The following is a 21,182-nucleotide window of genomic DNA, read 5'->3' as shown; positions in this document are numbered from 1 at the left end:
GGGTCAGCCCCCATTGGCACGATCCAAGACAAGGCTCTGTCAAGTAAGTGGGCTAGCCCCCATTGACAAGATCCAGAAGGGCTATCAGTCACAAGTCTCATCCTCACTGAGGCTCTTGAGGCAAGCAGACTCATAGACAGTATCCATGAAGTCTTCTGCCCATTCAGGTAGGAACCAAGGTTTTTTCTTTATACCTACAACATATGTTGTTTTCCTGTTTTTTATTATATATATAGTATTTAGCTGTCTCTTACCCTCCACCAAGGGTGCCAATCAGCTAAGTATATATCTGCCAGGGAAGTTGCATGTACAAAAATGATATTGTTATGATACAATAAAGTTTTGTACATACTTACCTGGCAAATATATACGATTAATGGCCTGCCAAGCCTCCCCTCAGGAGACAGGTGGAAGAAAAATCTGATTAGAAAACGGGAATGGTTCCTAGCCCCGCCACCCAGCGGCGGGAGAGGGCTGATCACCTGACCTACCTGTCGTGTGTGCCGCGAGTTTTGAATTCTGTTGGGACGTCGGAGACTATAGCTAAGTATATATCTGCCGGGTAAGTATGTACAAAACTTTATTGTATCACAACAAAATCATTTTTCCCTCAAGCATATTCACTCTCTCAAATGAAGAACTTGCATTTGGTTAAAAAAAAATACTCTTTAAACATTAATTATTATAAGTTTTATTAGAGAGGTAACATCAAAATTGGCTAGTCGTACCTTTTCCCAATTAAATACTAACACAGAGCTGTGTGGCCTTGAACCTTGGTTGAAATAATATTTACAACACTTCAGCCCAAATCTCACAAGTAAAATATACCTTTACATTTTTTTTCTTAATTTTTCAACCAATCCTATTTAAATTTCACCAATCATACACCTAAAACTTTAGGGATGTTTGGTTCTACAGGTGAAAAGAATGAACTTTCACACATTTCTTTGTGATAGTAAAATATAAACTACTAAGTAAATTCTTATTGTAAACCATTGATATTTACTAAGATTTCACCCACAAAGTTTTAAGGTTTTAACAGGGGCACTGAATTCAAATAATGATTTCACCCACAAAGTTCTAAGGTTTAACAGGGGCACTGATTTTAAATAATTTATGTAGAACAATTACTACCAAAATGGTAGGCATTTAAATTTTTTCATTGAAAGCAACAAAAATAATGTCATAGAATGAATATCTTATGCTAAAATTGCAGCTTAGGGTATCCTTTACTTCCAGTATAAATACTACAGCCATAAGCCAATAAAAAATGATTTTCACATCAGAAACTCAACTTGCTAATAAAAGGAACTAATGGTATATTCATGAAAGTTCTGTGCAAAAATACAATTACAATTATTCATAAAACAGACCAACATCTGCCTTACCTTAACATTGTTAGAAACTGAATGCAGTAGTTTTTTCACAACCAACAGAGCAAAATCTGTATGCTGATCTCTTTCATGGACTTCATCCAATATTATATGCGTAAAAGAATTCAAACTGCGCTTGTGAATCAGTTTTTGTACCAAGACCTCTGTTGTTACAAAAGCCAAACATGTATCTGCATCAGTGCATTTATCTAAACCAACCTGAAATTAAAACATGTTTAATGTAGTTTTCAACTTGCCTTAACACTGAAAAAATAATATGGAGGGGTAAGACTAATTTAAATTTGACAACATATTTGTGAGAGAGAGAGAGAGAGAGAGAGAGAGAGAGAGAGAGAGAGAGAGAGAGAGAGAGAGAGAGAGAGAGAGAGAGTGCTCCACACACACACACACTCAGTAACACCTGTAATAATGATGGCCAATGAGAAAAATTGACTATTGACAACCTTGTGATTAAATTCAATGTCTGTTCTAGGTTATACTGAGGATACACATATATAAAAGTAAGTTTGTGCAACATGTGTATGGAAATGAAGTGCTTGTAAAGTTGTCAATCTTCCTGGCTGGCAAAGAGCAGCTCAATCTCCCAACACGATGATTGCTAACAGCAAGAAAAGAGCAAGAATTTGATCTTGTCATAAAACAACTAAGCAGGAGATTTTGGTGCATATGGTTCTTGAAAAGGCTATCAAAACGATCATGATATTTAAAGTAACTCCTATGCCAGAAGGCAGAAGTATTCATTGTCATAAGTTATTATGCAAGTAAGAAAACAAGCCACCTAATCCTAAAGAATAATCCAGTGCCCTGAGAGATGGACTTAGAAAAAAGTAGTGTCATCTATAAGTTTGTAAGCCCAGTGGATCAGTGGATCGATGCCATCACTCATATATCAGGATGACAGCTATCACATTAGCACTAGAGATGACCAAAAAGGATTGAGTTGATTAATGCTGCAAAGATTAGACACAGCAATAGACCATCGATGCCTCCAGTTTCTTGAAGCATTGCACATCATGGGGTAAAAAGCCAAACATAAATACTGTTTAAAAAATGAACTTCTTCCAACAATCATCAAGAGAAACAGTGAAACCAGCCGGTGCCAAATACCACCAAGGCAGAGAAAGACAGATAGTGCCCCCACACTGGAGCAGCCATAATATCAATAATACCAGCGGGCGATACACCAATCGAAAACTGGCCCCCGGCCCCCTTCCTTGATTAATACAGCCAAGAAGGTCAGGACACCTTCGGGCTTTCAAACAATCCCGAGGCAGAAACTGACCAGTAAAAATTCAAGCTGCCGAGGCAAAACCTGACCGAAGAAAAATCGACCCACTTAGACATCAATCAAGCCTTCCTTCTATAAATACCTGTCTACCTTTCAATTTCATATATTATTTCATTAGATAGATGACCACCCTCTTGTGTCAAGATGCAAGAGTAACATGAACAATGGAAGCAAAATCTTTCCACATCTTTTGGAAATTTATTATATCACCTACCTGAATACAAGAAAAATATACCTGAAGAAGAGAAGAATATAAGGAGATATAAGAAGACTAGAGAAGACTCTACAAGCTAAATCTATTGATCAGCAATTGTTTTTAATAACATTGCCCTAAAAGAAGGACTCCTTCCTAACTATGTCCATATATAATCATAATAATAACAGTAACAATAATCAAGAATGACCTAAAATTATTGGCCAAAAACATTTATATTAACACATCATGGATGATGAAATTTTGTCTACAATCATTAATTTACAACTTCCAAATTAAGACGAACTGTAATGATCAAAGCCTTACTTGATATCCTACAATCTTTCCTATTTTCCAGTTTCTTTCCTTGCAAACTCGATGAGCCAATGACGTTGCAGCAATTTTCCGTGGCTGTGTAACAACAATACTACAGTGCTTAAGGTTTTCTCTTGCATCATCTAAAATGAACTGAGGTACTTGTGTAGACTTTCCACAGCCTGTTTCCCCTTCAATTACAATCACTTGATAGTTTTCTATTTTCTCCAATATCTGTTGAAAAGACAAATAATATTCGACATGGTTATATTATGTACATGGATAATCTTATATTTAAAAATCTTTATTTTATACAAGACCACAGCTCATAATCATAATCTTTGAATGTCCCAGACATAGCAGTCTTTTATGTTATCAACAGAAAATTGGTTGTATGTAGTACTGCACATTCCACCAAGATGCTCTACTTTTTATCAAGTCTATGTTAACCCTTTAACGCTGATTGGATGTATTAAACGTTGATATAAATTGTCTTATCAGCGACATCTCAGAAATTATTTCGTCACTTGGACAATTTTTGCACCATTTTATATAAGCCGGTACATGGAGTATTATATATGAAAATGTGCGCAACTTCATGTAGAATACAAATAAAAACAAATCATGGTTGTAGCTTATATCAGTTTTGAAATATTTTTATATAAATAATGATGTGCCAAAATTTCAACATTCGGTCAACTTTGACTACCGAAATGGTCGAAAAATGCAATTGAAAGCTAAAACTCTTAAATACTATTAATATTCAATCATTTACCTTCATTTTGCAACAAATTGGAAGTCTCTAGCACAATATTTTGATTTATGGTGAATTTATGAAAAAAACTTTTTCCTATGTCGGCGCGGTAACTCTTCCGAAAAAATCATAAATTTCTTTGTCTGATTGTTGTAATGTTTGCACCATTTTAAATTAGCCATTACATAATTTTCTATATGGAAATGTGCGCAATTTCACGTAGAATATAACTAAAAACGACACATGGTTGTAGCTTTTATCAGTTTTGAAATATTTTCATATAAATAACGATAAATAGAAAACATTCGTCCTTCAGTCAACTTTAACTTGGCCGAAATGGTCGAAAACTGCAATTGTAAGCTACAACACTTACAGTCTAGTAATATTCAATCAATTACCTTCATTTTGCAACAAACAGGAAGTCACTAGCACAATATTTTGATTTAAGGTGAATTTTTGAAAACAGCTTTTTCTTTATGTCCGCGCGTTACATATTCATGCATCTTTTGTGATAATATTTTCTCTGTGTTGCCTTGATCGTTTTACAATGTGTTGTATACCAAAATTATAGCAATTTAGTGTACAATACAACTAAAAAAAATTAAATTGGTAGCTTTAACCGTTTTGCTCACAGCGCGATTTGTATACAATTATATATGAAACTTTTTTCACTCTGTTATATATCCCAATATTTATATATGATAATATTTTTTTCATTTCTGATGGTTGCATACTAAACATCAGGCAATGACAAAAAAAAGAAGCCAAAAATGAACTCTTAACCTTGAAAACTAAGCGTGCTGTGATTTTTTGAAAAGACATTTTTTCCGCTTCGGCGCTCACTCGCGAACGCCGCCGGCATATGTGAGACGATTTTTAAAATACCGCTTCGGCGTTTAAGGGGACTGTCATCTATGGCGGATGACATGTCAACTTGAAAAAATAAAAAATAGAGTTATTACTTGTATCTATGCAGAAACATGCCGTGCATGCTTTCCAGAAGTTTCAGCCAATTATTTTTACAAATAATGAAGATATAGCTGTTTTTGAATGATGACGTCATCGTAACTGCGTTGTCTGTATGATTGAGTTTGACAGAATCGTTTTTGCGTCCTTATTTTTGCATATATACAGGGATTTTTTCAGATTTTTTTCGAGATTCTCATACATCTGGTAGCAATGGAAGGTAGTGTGAGTTGAGGGCTGGTCAGAGCGGCTATTTATAGGCGAGAGCTGCGAGACTCAGAGAATGACTCAGTTACGCCACAGACGTCAAAGTAGTTACATGCACTTACTTGCGTTTGGTCACTAGCTATTTATGTTGTTTTTATAACTTCTTAGTGAACTTATAGCAATGCCGAAGTTACCTAAGATCAAGAAGGCTACTCAGCAACTACGGCTAGCAAAATTAGCAAAGGCCAGGAGTGTGCTGAAAGAAAAACAAGAAAATTCATTGTTATCAGCGCCCTCATTGTCTCGCCGTCAACATCATTGTCTGGTGTCACGCTGAGGGTATTAATACCACTTATAGGGGTAGGACCAGGATCCTTGATGTAGAAATCAACAATAAAAGTACAAATAAAGTAATTATAATAATGTTGTTTTGACTTTTATAAGAAAAAAGCGAAATTTACATAGCAAATCTTTGGGAGCTCATAACTCAAAAACATACTTATGCGCATGTCGGTAACCATTACTCGGTTAGTTATTATCCAATTTTGGAGAGAAAGATATCATTGGAAAGAGGAATAAAAATCCCATAATTCTGTGTGACAGAATTTTGATTTCTTTCTTTCTTTTTTTTTTTTTTTTATAATTTTTTGAGTGTCTAGACTAAAAAAAAGAAAAAAAAAAAAAAAAAATTCATAAAAAAAAAAACCCGAAATTCTGTCACACAGAATTGTTCCGTATATAAAGAAGTGTTTATGGTATGATTTTCAATACAACTGATGTCATATTAGCGGAAAAATCTCTACTTATTTTTTTTTTATAAATCATAATTTTTGCTAATAAAACTAAAAGTTTTTGCTCAAATGACTTGAAATTTTTATATGATGAAGGTATTATATATATCTAAAACATATATGAAAATTATCTATTTTGCGTAATAAATAAAAAAAAATAGACATCATAGCGGACGGTCCCCTTAAGGGTTAAGTTACAAGATCAGTGGGGTAGGGAAGAAGACACTTGTAACAAGAGTGGTGGGTTTATAATGACAAATAAATATACGTAGTCGACCCCAAGTAGTATTCACAGACTCACGATTTGTGAGCTCGCCTATTCATATTTTTCTATGGGCCGTATAAAACCCTTATTCACATGAAATGTGCCTATTCGCAGTACTTTTCACCGAGAAATCTTAACAAATTACTATAATTTCATTTTAGTGAATAAATGCACTTCTTGTGACAAAACTGTTAAAAAACATAGGTACATATCAGCATTTTTATTTATTTCTTTTTTGTATTATTACTATCAATATAGGTAATTCTATGCATTTTTAAAGGGGGCTTTTAAGTTTTCACAGATTTTTTGCTATTGGTTGAGGGTTTGGTACCCATCACCGCTGAATAAGGGGGTCTACAATATATTCATATAAAAGCACCATAATTTAGGAGGGAGGTTCAAGCTGCTGAAGACCCATGAAGGTTAAAGGACCTAACAGCACTTTTTCAAATACAGTCAAACCTCGGTTTTCGTACGACTCTCTTTTCTTACGTTTTGGTTTTCGTAGAGGCTGGTTTGAAAAATTTAGAAAACAAATGGGTATACATAATGTCCCTACTTAAGGGGATCGGCTGTCGGCTGCCTAAAAAACCCCAAAAATATGAAACATATTCGATTTGCTGAAAAAAATTCTATGGCTTCGTAGAGCATTCAAGAATGTGTCCACAAAGTATTATGCTAAAATTCGCCTTACTTTTCTAGTTATGGCCTGAAATGTAACAATAACTTTATACCCACAAAACACCAGTAACGCAAATGATTTAGTCTGGTATAGTTTTTGTGATATATGATACGAAAACTTCCTTTGAAATGAAATATATAATGTCAATAATAGCCTAATTGGTACCTTCTTAGTTATTCCTAGACAAGACAAAGCACGCATCATGAGTCATGAGGCTCAGCGCGTGGCCACAGGCCAACAGTTGCCTATAAAACTTGCACGTTATAAGGTCGCATTTTTTCACGCTCGCTAGCCTTGACTGAACTCTGTGTTTTCTGCGGTGTTTTTAGTTTTTCACCATGCCTAAAAGGTCCAAGACGTCACTTCATGCCTCTAGAATGCGGAAAAGCCAATTGGATATGCCCATCGAAGAAGTAGAACAGAGAATTCAAGAAACTAGTGCCATAGAGGGGAATGAAGCGACGACGGGGGAGAGAGAGGCCGCGCAGCAAATGGCGCACGGCATGATCTCTGCTGACCAGAGACCAACCACATCCACCCCTAATCGTCTCTTTATTCGTTCATCACTGCTAAAGGGCAATGATATTTTAGAAGAAGAAAGCAGTAGATCGGAAGCTGATATTATCAACGATAGTGAAAATAAAATGATAATAAGTGAAGCAAGATTTGAAAAATTAATTGAATCACGAATACCGAATTGTGGATGCAAAGTAATTCCGAGGATCCACTTGGCAAGGGATGGATTTGAGACACTAGTAAAAAAGATATGTCCTAAATGCAGAGGGAAAATTATTTCAGAACCCGCAAAATGCCCACCAATTTCTACAGAAGGAAGGAAGGCACCAATTTACAAAACCAATGTGGCAGTAATCTATCATTCTTTGTTGGAAGATTATGGATTTGCGGGACTGAAGAGATTACAAGGAACACTTGGTATAAAACCAATGGGAAATAGCAAGTATTCACGCCATCTTAGATATCTTTACGATAAAATGGATACATATTTTCAGATGAAACAAGGGAAAATCTTTGAAAATATAAGAACATACTGCAGGAAATATATGGGAATTGTGCCTGATGAAAATGGAATACTCAATATTGACGTATCCTACGATGGGACATGGATGAAAAGAGGCCATGTTTCTAATGTAGGTATGGGAGTTATAATAGAAGTGTGCACAGGATATGTGATAGACTTTGAAGTGATGAACAAAGTTTGCAAAGCATGTGCCGCTAAAACGACTGAACTAAAAGAACTGAAAATAACAGAAGAAGATTTCAACGTGTGGAGAACCCTTCATGATGAAGATTGTAATAAAAACTATGAAGGTACATCAGGAGGGATGGAAACAGAAGGCGCCATAAGGATGTTTTCAAGGTCGCAAGATTTGGGATTCTGCTATGCCACCTTTGTTGGAGATGGAGTTTCCAGCGCTTATAATAAGTGTTTTAGCAATGAACAGTGGAAATGGACTGTATGAAAATTTAAAAGTGGCGAAAGTAGAATGCATCAACCATGTAAAGAAAAGAATGACTAACAGAATGAAGAGACTAAGAGAAGATGAAAAAGAAGAGAGAGTAACAAGAACTGGAAAAAGAAGAAAATTTGGTGCTCTAAGTGGAAAGAATAAATTGTCGGATACAAACATTAGCATAATGACTAATTATTATGGCAGGGCAATCCACCGTAATATTGGTAAATCATGGATTGATATGAAGAAGGATATAATGGCATCATTCAACCATATATTCAGTTCCAAAGAAAATCAACGTCATGGACTTTGTCCAAAAGGGGAAGATTCTTGGTGCTATTTTCAGCGCAGCATAGCAATTGGTAAAGAAAGAGAGAAAATACCGTTCAAAAGATCTTCAACAGTTATCAATTTAGATGCTGAGAGTGAAAGGAAAATAAAGGCTGTGTATGAAGCACTGTCTGAGAAAGAATTGCTTGAACGCTGTGTTCGCGGTCTTACACAAAACGCGAATGAAAGCTTTCATAAAAAAATTTGGAACAGAGCACACAAGACTAAGTTTGCTGGAGCACAAAGAGTAAAGTTTGTAGCACAAACAACTGTGCTTGACCATAACTTTGGATACAGAAACGCAACACTCTTCCAAGAATTTGGCATATCTTCTGCTCTTCAACGAAGCCTAGAACTTCAATATAAAGAAAGAAGAAGATTGAGTGCCAGAAAGAAGAAATTCCCAGAAAGAAAGAAAATACACAAGAAAATTCAAGAATATGAAGCCGGAGGATTTTAAATAACCACATAACCGGGCGACAATGAGTAGTGTAGGCAACTATGATACCCTAGAGTAATACCTTATGACAAGATCAGACAAGGGGGGACCAGGAGCCTAAAATTTATAATAATGTGTCTCAGGCACAAAGATAATCAATTAACCCTCTTACGCCGATTGGACGTATTAAACGTCGAGTCAAAATGTCTCCCGTATGCCGATTGGACGTATCATACGTCGGCTCAAAAAAGTTTTTTTAAAAATTCGCGGAAAAATACTTATAGGCCTACCAGCCAAAAACTTTTGTATCACGCGCCTTGGGGGATGCTGGGAGTTCACGGATCAAGGCGTTGTTTTGTTTACAATAGCTACGCAGGCGCGCAGTGCGCGCAAGCGCGAATTTCTTTCTTATCGCACTAAAAAAAAAGTATCAGTGACACATCTCTGAAATTATTTCGTCACTTTGACATAATTATTGCACCATTTTAAATTATCCTTTACATGAAGTATTATACATGAAAATGTGCGCAATTTCATGCACAATACAACTAAAAAATACTCATGATTGTAGCTTTTATCAATTTTGAAATATTTTCATATAACGAACGATGTGCCAAAATTTCAACCTTCGGTCAATTTTGACTCTACAGAAAATGGTCGAGAAAACGCAATTTGTAAGCTAAAATTCTTATATTATAGTAATATTCAATCATTTGCCTTCATTTTGCAACAAATTGGATGTCTCTAGAACAACATTTCGATTTTATGGTGAATTTATGAAAAAACTTTTTCCTTACGTTCGTGCGATAACTCTTCCGATAAATTTTTTCGTGCGATTGTCCTAATGTTTGCACCCTTTTAAATTTGCCGTTACATAAAGTTTTATATATGGAAATGTGCGAAATTTCATGCACAATACAACAAAAAAAACAACCATGGTTGTAGCTTTTATCAGTTTTGAAATAGTTTTCATATAAATAACGTTAAGTGCAAAAATTTCAACTTTCGGTCAACTTTGACTCTACAGAAAATGGTCGAAAAACGCAATTGTAAGCTAAAACTCTTATATTCTAGTAATATTCAATCATTTACCTCATTTTGCAACGACTTGGAAGTCTCTAGCACAATATTTCGATTTATGGTGAATTTATGAAAAAAAAAATTACGTTCGCGCGGTAACTCTTCCGAAAAAATCAGAATTTTTTTGTGCGATTGTCGAAATGTTTGCACCATTTAAAATTAGCTGTTACATAAAGTTTTATATATGAAAATGTGCGCAATTTCATGTAGAATACATCTAAAAATGATTAAAGGTTGTAGCTTTTCTCTTTTTTCAAAATATTTGCATATAAATCACGATAAATAGAAAAAAAACCACGTTCGGTCAAATTTTGACTCTACCGAAATAGTTGAAAAAACGCAATTGTAAGCTAAAACTCTTACGGCCTAGTAATATTCCGTCATTTTTCTTCATTTTGAAACAAATTTGAAGTCTCTAAAACAATATTGTGATTTATGGTGAATTTTTGAAAAATATATTTTACCTTCACTCTGCGCGCCGATTCACGCGCCGCAAGTCTCCGAAATACGTACATGGCATTATCCTAATATTTGCTCCTTTTTCATATTAGCCTTTTTATAGAGTTTCATATATCAAAATGTGCGCAAATTAATGAAGAATACAATAAAAAATAAATTGAAGGTTGGTTTAAGCCTTTTTACCATCTTCGAAATATGTGCATATGAAAAAATATATATATTAAAATTTCGACATTCGGTCAAATTTAACTCATCCGAAATGGTCGAAATCTGCAATTCTAATCTAAAACTCTTACAGTATCGTAATATTCAATCATTTGTCTTAATTTTGAAACAAATTGGAAGTCTCTAGAACATTATTTAGAATTACGGTGAATTTTTGAAAATAACATTTTTTTACGTCCGCTCGTTACGAATTCGTACATCATTTTGTGATAATATTTTTCCGGTGTTGCTTTTATTGTTTTACTATGTATTATATATCAAAATGATTGCAATTTAGTGTACAATACAACGAAAAAAAAAGTAACTCGTTAGCTTTGACCGTTTTTTGCACAGCGTGATTTGAATACAATTATCTATGAATTGTTTTTTTTGTTTTTTTTTTTTTTTTTTCGCTACCATATATCGCATTATTTACATATGATAATGATATTATTTTTCATTTCTGATGATTGCATACTAAACTTCAGGCAATGAAAAAAAATGAGCCAAAAATGAACTCTTAATCTTCAAAACTAAGCGCGCTGTGATTTTTTGAAAAAATTATTTTTTCCGGTTCCGCGCTCACTCCAAACCGGCGCCGGCATACAGGAGAGGTTTTGATTTTTAGGGCTTCGGCGTAAGAGGGTTAATTAATATTCCTATTCATAATAATTTTGCATTAATACTCAAAAATAAAAACTAAAACCATAAAATTAATGGTAACACAGTCTTTTACCTTTTTTTATGCACCTATAACTTTGAAGGCCCGTTTCTCAAAACATAAGTTTTTCACCTTCAAAATGTATCTCCTCCCTTAGTATTGAACCAATCTAAATGAAATTTCATATATAATATGAGGAAACATGGTAGATTAAATAAAAGCCGGGGATTTTCAATATTTTGAGTTTCTGATTTTTGGCAATTTTTTTCCTGTAAATTTTCTGGGAAAATTTCATAAAAAAAAAAAAATCATCTCGAAAAATAATTGAAAAATCAAAAATCCTCGGCTTTATATCAAAGGTCCATATGTGTTTTATATGTGGTTCAAATCTCATCCCTTAAAACCAAAAAGCAAAGGAGGAGATGCATTTTGAAAATTTGGCCGAAAAATGCTCTGGCGTCACAAAACCTAAGGTCACTGAACAAAAATTTTTTCCCCAGAAGTTCCACACAATATCCTTTAACAAACCCCCTATATATCAACAACCTGTCGTTAAAAAAGTCGGAAAACGGCCGATTCCCTTAAGGGGATTAAAGACAAGTTTGCAAAGTGGAATATAAAAATTTTGTGGAGAATTATCATCCCAACAAAGAAGTTGTAATCTGTCTCCAACAAGTTTAGTGACAATGACATGTTTAACTTTCTGCAAGTTTTATAGAAATACCTAAAACAAATGTCTCTGGACAGTTTTGTTGTGTAACAGGGGTCCAGTAACTCACACTGTTCCTAGTCCCAGTAAAAAATCAATGAGAAGAAACCCCAGGTAGGTCCTTGATACCTGTTGATACCTGAAGTTCTGGAAGAAAATTCCCCTTCCAAACAATACCTCTCTCCTTCTCCTCCCTCTCCCCTCCTCTCTGTGTTCCATACGATAACAAGTGTTTTCCATAAAGGTAAGAGTGATGTTAAATGTTCATTTATTAATTTCATTAGTAATTTATATTTATTTCTCATTGTTTTCTGTATGTAAAACTGTTTATTCCTTATAAAATGTATTTTTTGCTAATATTTTTAGGGGGCTGGAACGCATCAATTGTATTTACATTATTCTTTATGGGAACTACTGTTTTGGTTTTCATGGGAGGTTCGGACACCGACTGCTCAAATTCTGGGAGTTTGGGGATATTGGGCACCTATCATACACTGGGTGCTCAAACTCTGGGTGTTTTGACACTGGGCACTTGGTAGATACTGAAGGAGCTGGCAGAGCTAGATTGGGATACTCCAAAAAAACTACAGGAAGGAGGTGGACTGTGATCTTACTCAAATATAGAGAAAACCAGAACCATCCATTGAATAAATTAATCCAATGAGCAGCTCATTAACCTGTTTAGACACTGACAAGCATAAAAAAATTGACTGCTTTAGCTATGTTGTACCTATTCTTCCCCGGCAGTGGGTGGGTGCAAATTGTCTACACCCTAAACAAAAGAGCGCTACTGTGATTTGCAAATTTTGAGTTGATACGTAGATATACGTAGTACTAATAACTATGTAATTATATGGTAAGTTACTTACATAAAACAGTATATTATATGAAGTAAAACTTTCAAAAAATTTTGCTTCTGTGTATGAGCTAAATTCACAGTCCCCTGTTATCAGTGGGGGTTTTTTTCTGATGGCTTGACGATTGCTAAAATTGTCGATAACCGAAAAATGACATTTTTATAATAAAATAAGATTTTATGTACACTTGCCAAGTAGTTACATAGCTATAGTTCCTAAACCATCGGCAGCTAGAATTTTTGAAATTCGCGGTAGCCCTAGTTTGTTTTGGTCAGGTGATACCCTCTGCCCACTACTGGGAAGTGAGGAACCAACACAGCACGAAAATCAGTTGTTTATACCCGACTATCCATGTGAGGGGAGGAGGGCGGGCTTTGATCATGTAACTACTTGGTAAGTATACATAAAATGACAAATTTTTTAAAACAATTTGCATTTTTCATAGCTACAAACCTGAGGTCTTAACAATAGGATAATTTTTAGCGCCTAGCTAGATCCAGTTAAATCACGGATGAAAGCAAGGAATCTTGTGAGGCCTGGTAACTCGTGCATATATCGGTTGAAGAGTGGTTAAGAACCATGCACATACGCCACCACGTCAGTCTTTCCCAACTCAGGATATCTTAGCAGACAGAGGGGCGGCTAGAGGTGGGCAGTAAAATGTTAAGACTTCAGGTTTGTTACTATGAAAAATACAAATTGTCTTAGAAAATTTGTCATTTGTTCATACACGAACAAACCTTCGGTCTTAACAATAGGATAGACTCATACTTGGAGGGAGGTACAGGGTATCCTAAACTGGCTGGGGGCCTACCAACCAATCCAGCTCCAGAAGAAATAACTTCCGGAGAGGGACTGAAGCCTGTGAGAAGCTAGATAAATTGAAATCCAACTACCCAGACACTGAATGACGTATATTGATATATGGGAAAACCATTGTATAAAGGGAACCAAAGAGAAACTTTGACTGTCCAATAGCAAACCAACACACCAGGGTATGTTATCGCTCCCAACTCCCCCTTGCCAGGGAGAGGAGCATATGCTACTGAATAGAGGGTTGGATATTTATATACCAAGCGACCACACTATCAGTATGACTACCTTAATCACCTGTATCAGACCAGTCCAGCAAAAGACGTGTCTATTCCTTAACCCGCCTGAAGGAAGAAGGGAAGGTACAAGAGTAAGAAAGAGACCAGCCAACTCACTCATTCTCTTATCCACACAATCATCTTAGGTAAGATACAAAAGTGCCCTGTTAACCCTTAAACGCCGAAGCGGTAAATAAAAAAATGACTCCCGTGTGCCGGAGGGGTTTGAGAGTGAGCGCGTAAGCGGAAAAAATATTTTTTTCAAAAAATCACAGCGCGCTTAGTTTTCAAGATTAAGAGTTCATTTTTGGCTCCTTTTTTTGTCATTGCTTGAAGTTTAGTATGCAACCATCAGAAATGAAAAAAATATCATTATCATATATAAATAATGCGATATATGATAGCGCAAATCGAAAATTTCATATATAATTGTATTCAAATCGCGCTGTGCGCCAAACGGTTAGAGGTAACAAGTTACTTCTTTTTTCGTTGTAAATAGACACTAAATTGCGATCATTTTGATATATAACACTTGTAAAACGATAAAAGCAACACAGAGAAAATATCACAAAATGATGCATGAATTCGTAGCGCGCGGATGTAAAAAAATAATTTTTTTAAAAAATTCACCATAAATCGAAATATTGTTATAGAGACTTTGCAATTTGTTTCAAAATGACGGAAAATGATTGAATATTACGATACTGTAAGAGTTTTAGCTTACGAATGCAGTTTTTGACCATTTCGAACGAGAAAGTTGACCGAATGTCAAATTTTTGTTTAAAATTTTTTTTTATATGCAAATATAAAAAAAATGAGAAATGCTACAACCTTCCAATAATTTTTGTTATATTGTGCATGTTTTTGCGCACATTTTCATATATAAAACTCTAAAAAAAGGGTAATATGAAAAAGCTCAAATATTAGGAGAATGTGAATGAATGAATGAATGATTGGAAGTTCTCTGGCATCCTGACATCGAAGGTCATTGACGCCGATATCGTTTATTATAAATAAAGAATAAAATTATATGCAATTAAAACCATAAAAGCAAAATATCATTGTAAAAGTTAAATAGCTTTCAGAAGACCAATGCTTCTGAAATAAATCTTAAAAAATGCCACTTGCATTGTATGACACATCATGTCCAAGAATCTTGCATGGATGAACCTGCCATCCTCACCTCGAGCCTCAACAGATATCTATTTCTTTTCGTGCTATAAGTGGGGCATTCAGTCAACAAATGCTTCACGGTCAAGGGTATCAAACAGTCGTCACAATATGGTTGGTGTTGGCCAGCTAGCAAAAAACTCATGTGTCATCCGAGTGTGACCAATTCGGAGACGACAAAGAGTAGTCTCCCACTTTCGGGGCATCACGTTATATTTCCAAGGGGATACATTTGTATTTCTCTCATCTTATTATCAGCTAAGCTTTCCCAATGCTTTTGCCAATTATTATAAATAAAATTCTTAATTGTAGGTAAAAAATCATTACATGGAATGGGATACCTTCTTGGTAGCAACTCAGCTGCAGCATTCTTTGCCAGTGAATCTGCCTCCTCATTTCCACACACACCTACATGTGCCGGAACCCAACAAAATCTAACTGTTATGCCTTTCAGACCAATAATAAAAGCCACTCTAAAATCTTTAAAACCAAAGGGTTACTAGAATTAAAAACTTCTAAAGCTTGAAGGACACTTCTTGCATCACTAAAAATGGTAAAATTGCCCTCATCTTTTAATGCTATTTTCTTTTCTCAATAGCGTTAATATGCCATATAGTTCTGCAGTAAATATGGAAGATACTAGAGGAAGTGCACCTCTACAATTAAAAGAACCACTATATACTCCAAATCCAACGCCAGCATCAGATTTGGAGCCATCTGTATATATAAAAGTAGATTCCCTATGTTCTTGACATGTTCATGAAAGAGAGACCTGGCTTCTAATTCAGTCATGTTCTATTTTATAAAATATTTACATTAAAAAAGATATATCTGGTAATTTCCAGGGAGGGGTTGGTGATATCCTAAATGGAAGAACTCTATTTCTGGCTATATCAAGACCGTTTATTAATTGTTTTACCCGAAAAACCAATAAGGTTGAGGAGATTTTGGGTGTAACTCAAAATATCTACAATGCCTTACAAAGTTTGCAGTCTGACAGGCTAAAGAATTGGGAAGTCTTTGCAACCTAAACCAATAACGAATAATAGAAGACTTTCGGTAAAGGTCTAAAGTTAATTCTCCAGCGTCAACAAGGAGACTTGGAATAGGCGAAGTTCTAAACGCTCTTGTAGACAATCTAATACCAGCATGGTGTATAGAATCTAATACCTTTAATCGCCTTGGGTGGCTGAGGAGTATATTTCCACACCCATAACTAATTTTTGAAAAAATTTAAGGCCTTATATAAGTTTAAAATAGTTTTGCGGTCTGCCCCCCATGATGTATGTGATAATACTTTTAAAAGATTCAGAGCCTCAAGACACTTAAACTAACTTTTAACGCCTTTAAGTGAGGAACCCATGTCAACCTGCAATCAAATATCAAACCTAAAAATCTAGCTCATTTACACATGGGATCCGTTGGCCTTTGATGTATATATCCGGGTCAGGATGTCTACTCCCGAATACGACAGAAATGGACAACAGTAGTTTGCTTGTGAAAACTTAAATCCATTCATATCAGCCCACTGAATAATTTTGTCAATTGAGAGTTGTAGTTTTCTCTCAACCATCGACATTCTAGATCCAGTAAATGATATGGAGAGATCATCTACAAATAATGTTGAGAATATCTTGGGGAATGACAGAGGATAACCCATTAATGGCTAGTGCAAATAGTGTTACACTTAGCACACTACCCTGGGGAACCTTCCCTTCTTCCTGACATCTCCTCTCTGATAGAGTTTCCCCTACTCTCACTTGAAAAAATCTATGTGAAACAAATGATTGAATGAACAATGGTAACTCTCCTCGTAACCCCAATTCATGAATGGTTTTAAGTATGCCATCTCCATGCAGTATCATATCCTTCTCAAGATCAAAAAGACTGTTACATGGTGCTGTTTGGAAGCAAAGGCTTCACAAATAGAGGATTCCAGTCGCATCAACACATCAGTCGTTGAATGCATTTTTCTAAATCCACACTGGATAGGTGATAAAATACCCTTCTTTTCCAGGTACCATACCAGTCTTACATTGACCATCTTCTCCATGATCTTACATAAACAAGATGTCAATGCAATTGGTCGATAGTTTGCAGCTAAAACTTATCCTTACCAGGTTTTAAAAAGGCTAACATAATGGCTAGTTCCCAAACACTTGGATAACTATGATCATGCCATATTCTGTTAATAATGCTTAAAATAAACAACTTGGTATTAACAGGTACATGTTTAATCATTGCATATGGAATTCCATCGGGTCCAGGGGCTGTATCATTACACGTAGCAAGTGCGGAGTCAAATTCTCTTTCAGTAAAAGGAGAGTTGTATGACTCTTCCCTTCCTGTTGCAAAATTTAAAATTTTCTTTTCTTCATTGCTCCTAAACTGTGACCCAGGAGCTGCTTCACAACTTGCGTGATACATTTGAGAAATGATCCGCCAGGGCATTGCTAACGTCAGTTGCTCCAGTCACATACTGATCATTCACCTTCAACACTGGTGGTGGGTTGGGGGTGAATTTGCCTGCTATCTTTTTCACTTTCCTCCACACAGAAGATGGTGGTGTTCTACTGTTAATGGAGGAAACAAAAGACACCCAAGACTGGCGCCTAGCTTCTTTCATGGCACGACGGAACTGTGCTCTACATTTCTTGTATGTAATTAAATTCTCCTCAGTACGGCGTCTGCGCAATCGGGTTAAAGACCTTCTTGTGGCTCTGTGCAGGGCAGTTAGTTCTGAAGACCACCAGGGGACTGGTCGTCGTTTGAATAACCCTGTTGTTTTGGGAATTGAATTGACTCCTGCTGTATGAAGGGTTCCATTCAGCATGTCTATGGCATCATCAATATTTTCAAACTGTTCTGCATTCCCTTCAATTTCGCTTAGCTCACGACAAATCTACCCCAGTCTGCCTTGTCAAGATTCCATCGTGGCGATCTCTGTAAAGGTGGACCATTGTTGGTGCTTATAATGATTGGTGCATGATCACTAGTATGCCAATCATCTAATGTCCTCCAATCGAAATCGAGAAGGCAATTAGAGCTTGCGATTGATAGGTCAATGCATGGACAAGGTACCTGTCTGGAACATGAAAGTGTGTGGGCTCTCCTTTATTAAGGATCCACATCCTCATTTTCCACAATTGATGATATAATATTGCCCTTGTGTTTGCTAAAACATCGCCCCATAAAGGATGTCTACCATTCAAATCTCCCAATAAGAGAAAAGGTTGGGGGGAGTTGTTTGAAATCACCTCTACTAAATTATCATACAAAATATTATCATTTGGAGGTAGGTACAGAGAGCATATTGTATATTTTTCTTCCTATATCAATCTGTACAACCACTGCCTGCAGAGGTGTACGAATAGACAAAGATATTTGGGGAACATCTCGACGAACGTAAATGAGACTTCCGCCATGGCTCCCTGCTTGTTGATTATATGGTGTTCTATAGCTAATATACTCTCGAGGACAAGGAGTATTAGCATCAAGCTTGCTCTCTTGTAGACATACAATTATGGGGGAATGCTCATGAATTAGTAGCTTAAGTTCTTCATATTTGGCCCTTAAACCCTGACAATTCCACTGCAAAATGGAGAGAAAACTATGGATCACTTCTGGAAGACATCTTGGATGAGGTCTTCCCACTGGCAACTTTTAATCTAACATTATTTCCTGTAGGTTTCTTTAGAGATGGTCTTGATATATTGGGTTTTATGTTTGTCTTTTTCTTTGTGTCCTTTTGATCTATTTGTTGAGGCGGATGGTGGACCTCAACTTGAATTTCTGATTTATTCAAGTTATCTTCCAGTGATCAGAAACATCAACAGATAAAACATCAAATTTATTTGACGTCATAGCTTTAATGTTTCTGATGGAAGGGGGTGAGAGAGATGGAGGTCTCTCTCTTTTTCGATTAATAGGTGGTGTGGAGGGGGGGCTTCTAGGGTTTTTTGCACTTCCCCACAACAGGTGCACCAGGCAAGTTGGTTTTAAGTGGAACCTCCATCAAATCAGGCAAGGACATGGCCTGAGAGAGGTTTTTACTACTAATTGTAATGGGGGACGAAGGTTGTATGGGGATGGGCAATGCCCCACAGTTAATACATTGTGGCAAAGCCTCAGAAGGCAATATGCTTACCTCATCATGCAGCATTTTATCATTGGATGGTATATTTCTTTTTATAGAACTATTGGCAGTGCTAGGTGGGTTTGATTTAAGTGCCTTTGCATAACTACTTGATTTATCTAATAGTCTTTTGGCATATCCCACACTTATATGTATCTAATTGGATTTGTTTAAGGTCAGCTTCTTCCGACTTATACAGCTCACAGCTCCGGTCAGTGGATTTATGATTTGAGCTGCAATTTAAACACCTGGCTTCAAGTGCACATTCTCCATGGTAAGATTTGGAGCAAATACCACACATTTTTTCGTTTTTGCAAACTTTTGACGGGTGTCCAAATTTAAAACAATTAAAACATTGCAGTGGCTTTCTGCTTGAATGGTCGAACTTTAATAACTTCATTTCAATAATAATACGGGAAGGTACATCAGCATCCTGGAAAGTAAGGATAATCATTGATGTACCCGGGAACTTTGGTGTACTTTCCATACATTTAGTGGACACATGGCCAGTATCTCCTCCTCTGTAAATTCATACAGATCTTTGTTAAAAACTACTCCCCTTCCGTAGCTAAAATTTAGGTGGGGTTTGACATCTAACTTAATATCATCATCATTTGTTTTAAGGTTGGATAGTATTACAGATTGTGTGCATGATTTGGCATGGATAAGGTAACTATTTTTTCCAAAACGAGATATATCTCCTGGTGCAATAGTTCCTACTTTTTTCTGAATTAATTTGCATATTTTGAAATAGTTCCCTGTAACCCCCTGAGATTCAGCTACAAGCCACATCGGTGGTTTTGGCTTCCTCTGGGAAGGCATAACTAATCAGCATCTTTTTCAAACCAGTCCGCAGGTCTATAAACATCCAAATCCTTTGGTACCTTGTCGCAAAGAGCAGCCATTATATTCAAGTTATTAATTTTGATATTATTAATATTACATATTGCATTAAATGCTTCATCATGACTATTGTAAGGATATCCATGAATCCCATTTTGTATCTTCCAGTTTCATTCTTATTTCTGTTATAGATCCATAACACTTAAATTCTTTATATATATTATCATAATTTGTCTCTATTGGAATTTGGGTAACATGAAGGATTCGAAGTTTCCTTGCGTTACCCAGATTACTCAATTTTGGAATATCAATAGAATGGTCCTTCCTAGTTCCGAGGTCATCAACAGAGTTTTCCCTAATTAAATTAGCAGAGGTCGTCAACAGTGTCTGAGATTCGCCATTCGAATCCAGGGGTATTAGAAACATTAAATTCCGTCATTAATTAGTTGGGGAAAGAAAAAAATTAGACTGTCTGACATCCCAAAAGAGAACCCCTTATCCTTTCATGAAATTAATTTCTCCACCAATGACACCTGCGAGAGCTGCTTCCCAAATGTCCACTCCCTACCCTACCACAAAGGGATGGTACCACTATGATTAGAGTGGCTCAAGTGTATGCCAAACCCGCTTGATGGGACTGAGAGCATTACAGGAATACAATCATCCCCACTCTAATCATAGTGGCAGGCAAACCGGACAGAATGCCGAGAGTCCTATCTCTATGAAACCGGCCAACCCCTGGAATCCGAAGGCCAAGTTTTGGTTGGAGAATAGTCCCGCATGCCAGTATGGAAATACTGACATTCCAAGGTGTCCAAACATTATCGGGTAGTTGGCAAGACCACCACAGCTCCCACAATTGATTTTGAAAAAATTT

At 36.1% G+C, this 21,182-nt stretch overlaps 1 protein-coding gene across 2 annotated transcripts in view; it reads right to left on the bottom strand.

The window, feature by feature from the left end:
* Positions 1-21,182, bottom strand: part of LOC135227032 (ATP-dependent RNA helicase TDRD9-like) — a 564,113-nt gene that overhangs the window by 372,426 nt on the left and 170,505 nt on the right. For both annotated transcript variants that reach the window (XM_064266821.1, XM_064266820.1), the window contains 2 exons: positions 3,203-3,424; positions 1,389-1,592 (listed from right to left, as the gene is read on the bottom strand). In XM_064266821.1, coding sequence (XP_064122891.1) covers positions 1,389-1,592; positions 3,203-3,424 — 426 coding nt within the window. The remainder of the gene's footprint in view (positions 1-1,388; positions 1,593-3,202; positions 3,425-21,182) is intronic.

This window comes from Macrobrachium nipponense, chromosome 15, assembly GCF_015104395.2.
Source record: "Macrobrachium nipponense isolate FS-2020 chromosome 15, ASM1510439v2, whole genome shotgun sequence".
Taxonomy (NCBI): Eukaryota; Metazoa; Arthropoda; class Malacostraca; order Decapoda; family Palaemonidae; genus Macrobrachium; species Macrobrachium nipponense.
This window is presented reverse-complemented; position numbering and strand designations above follow the sequence as displayed.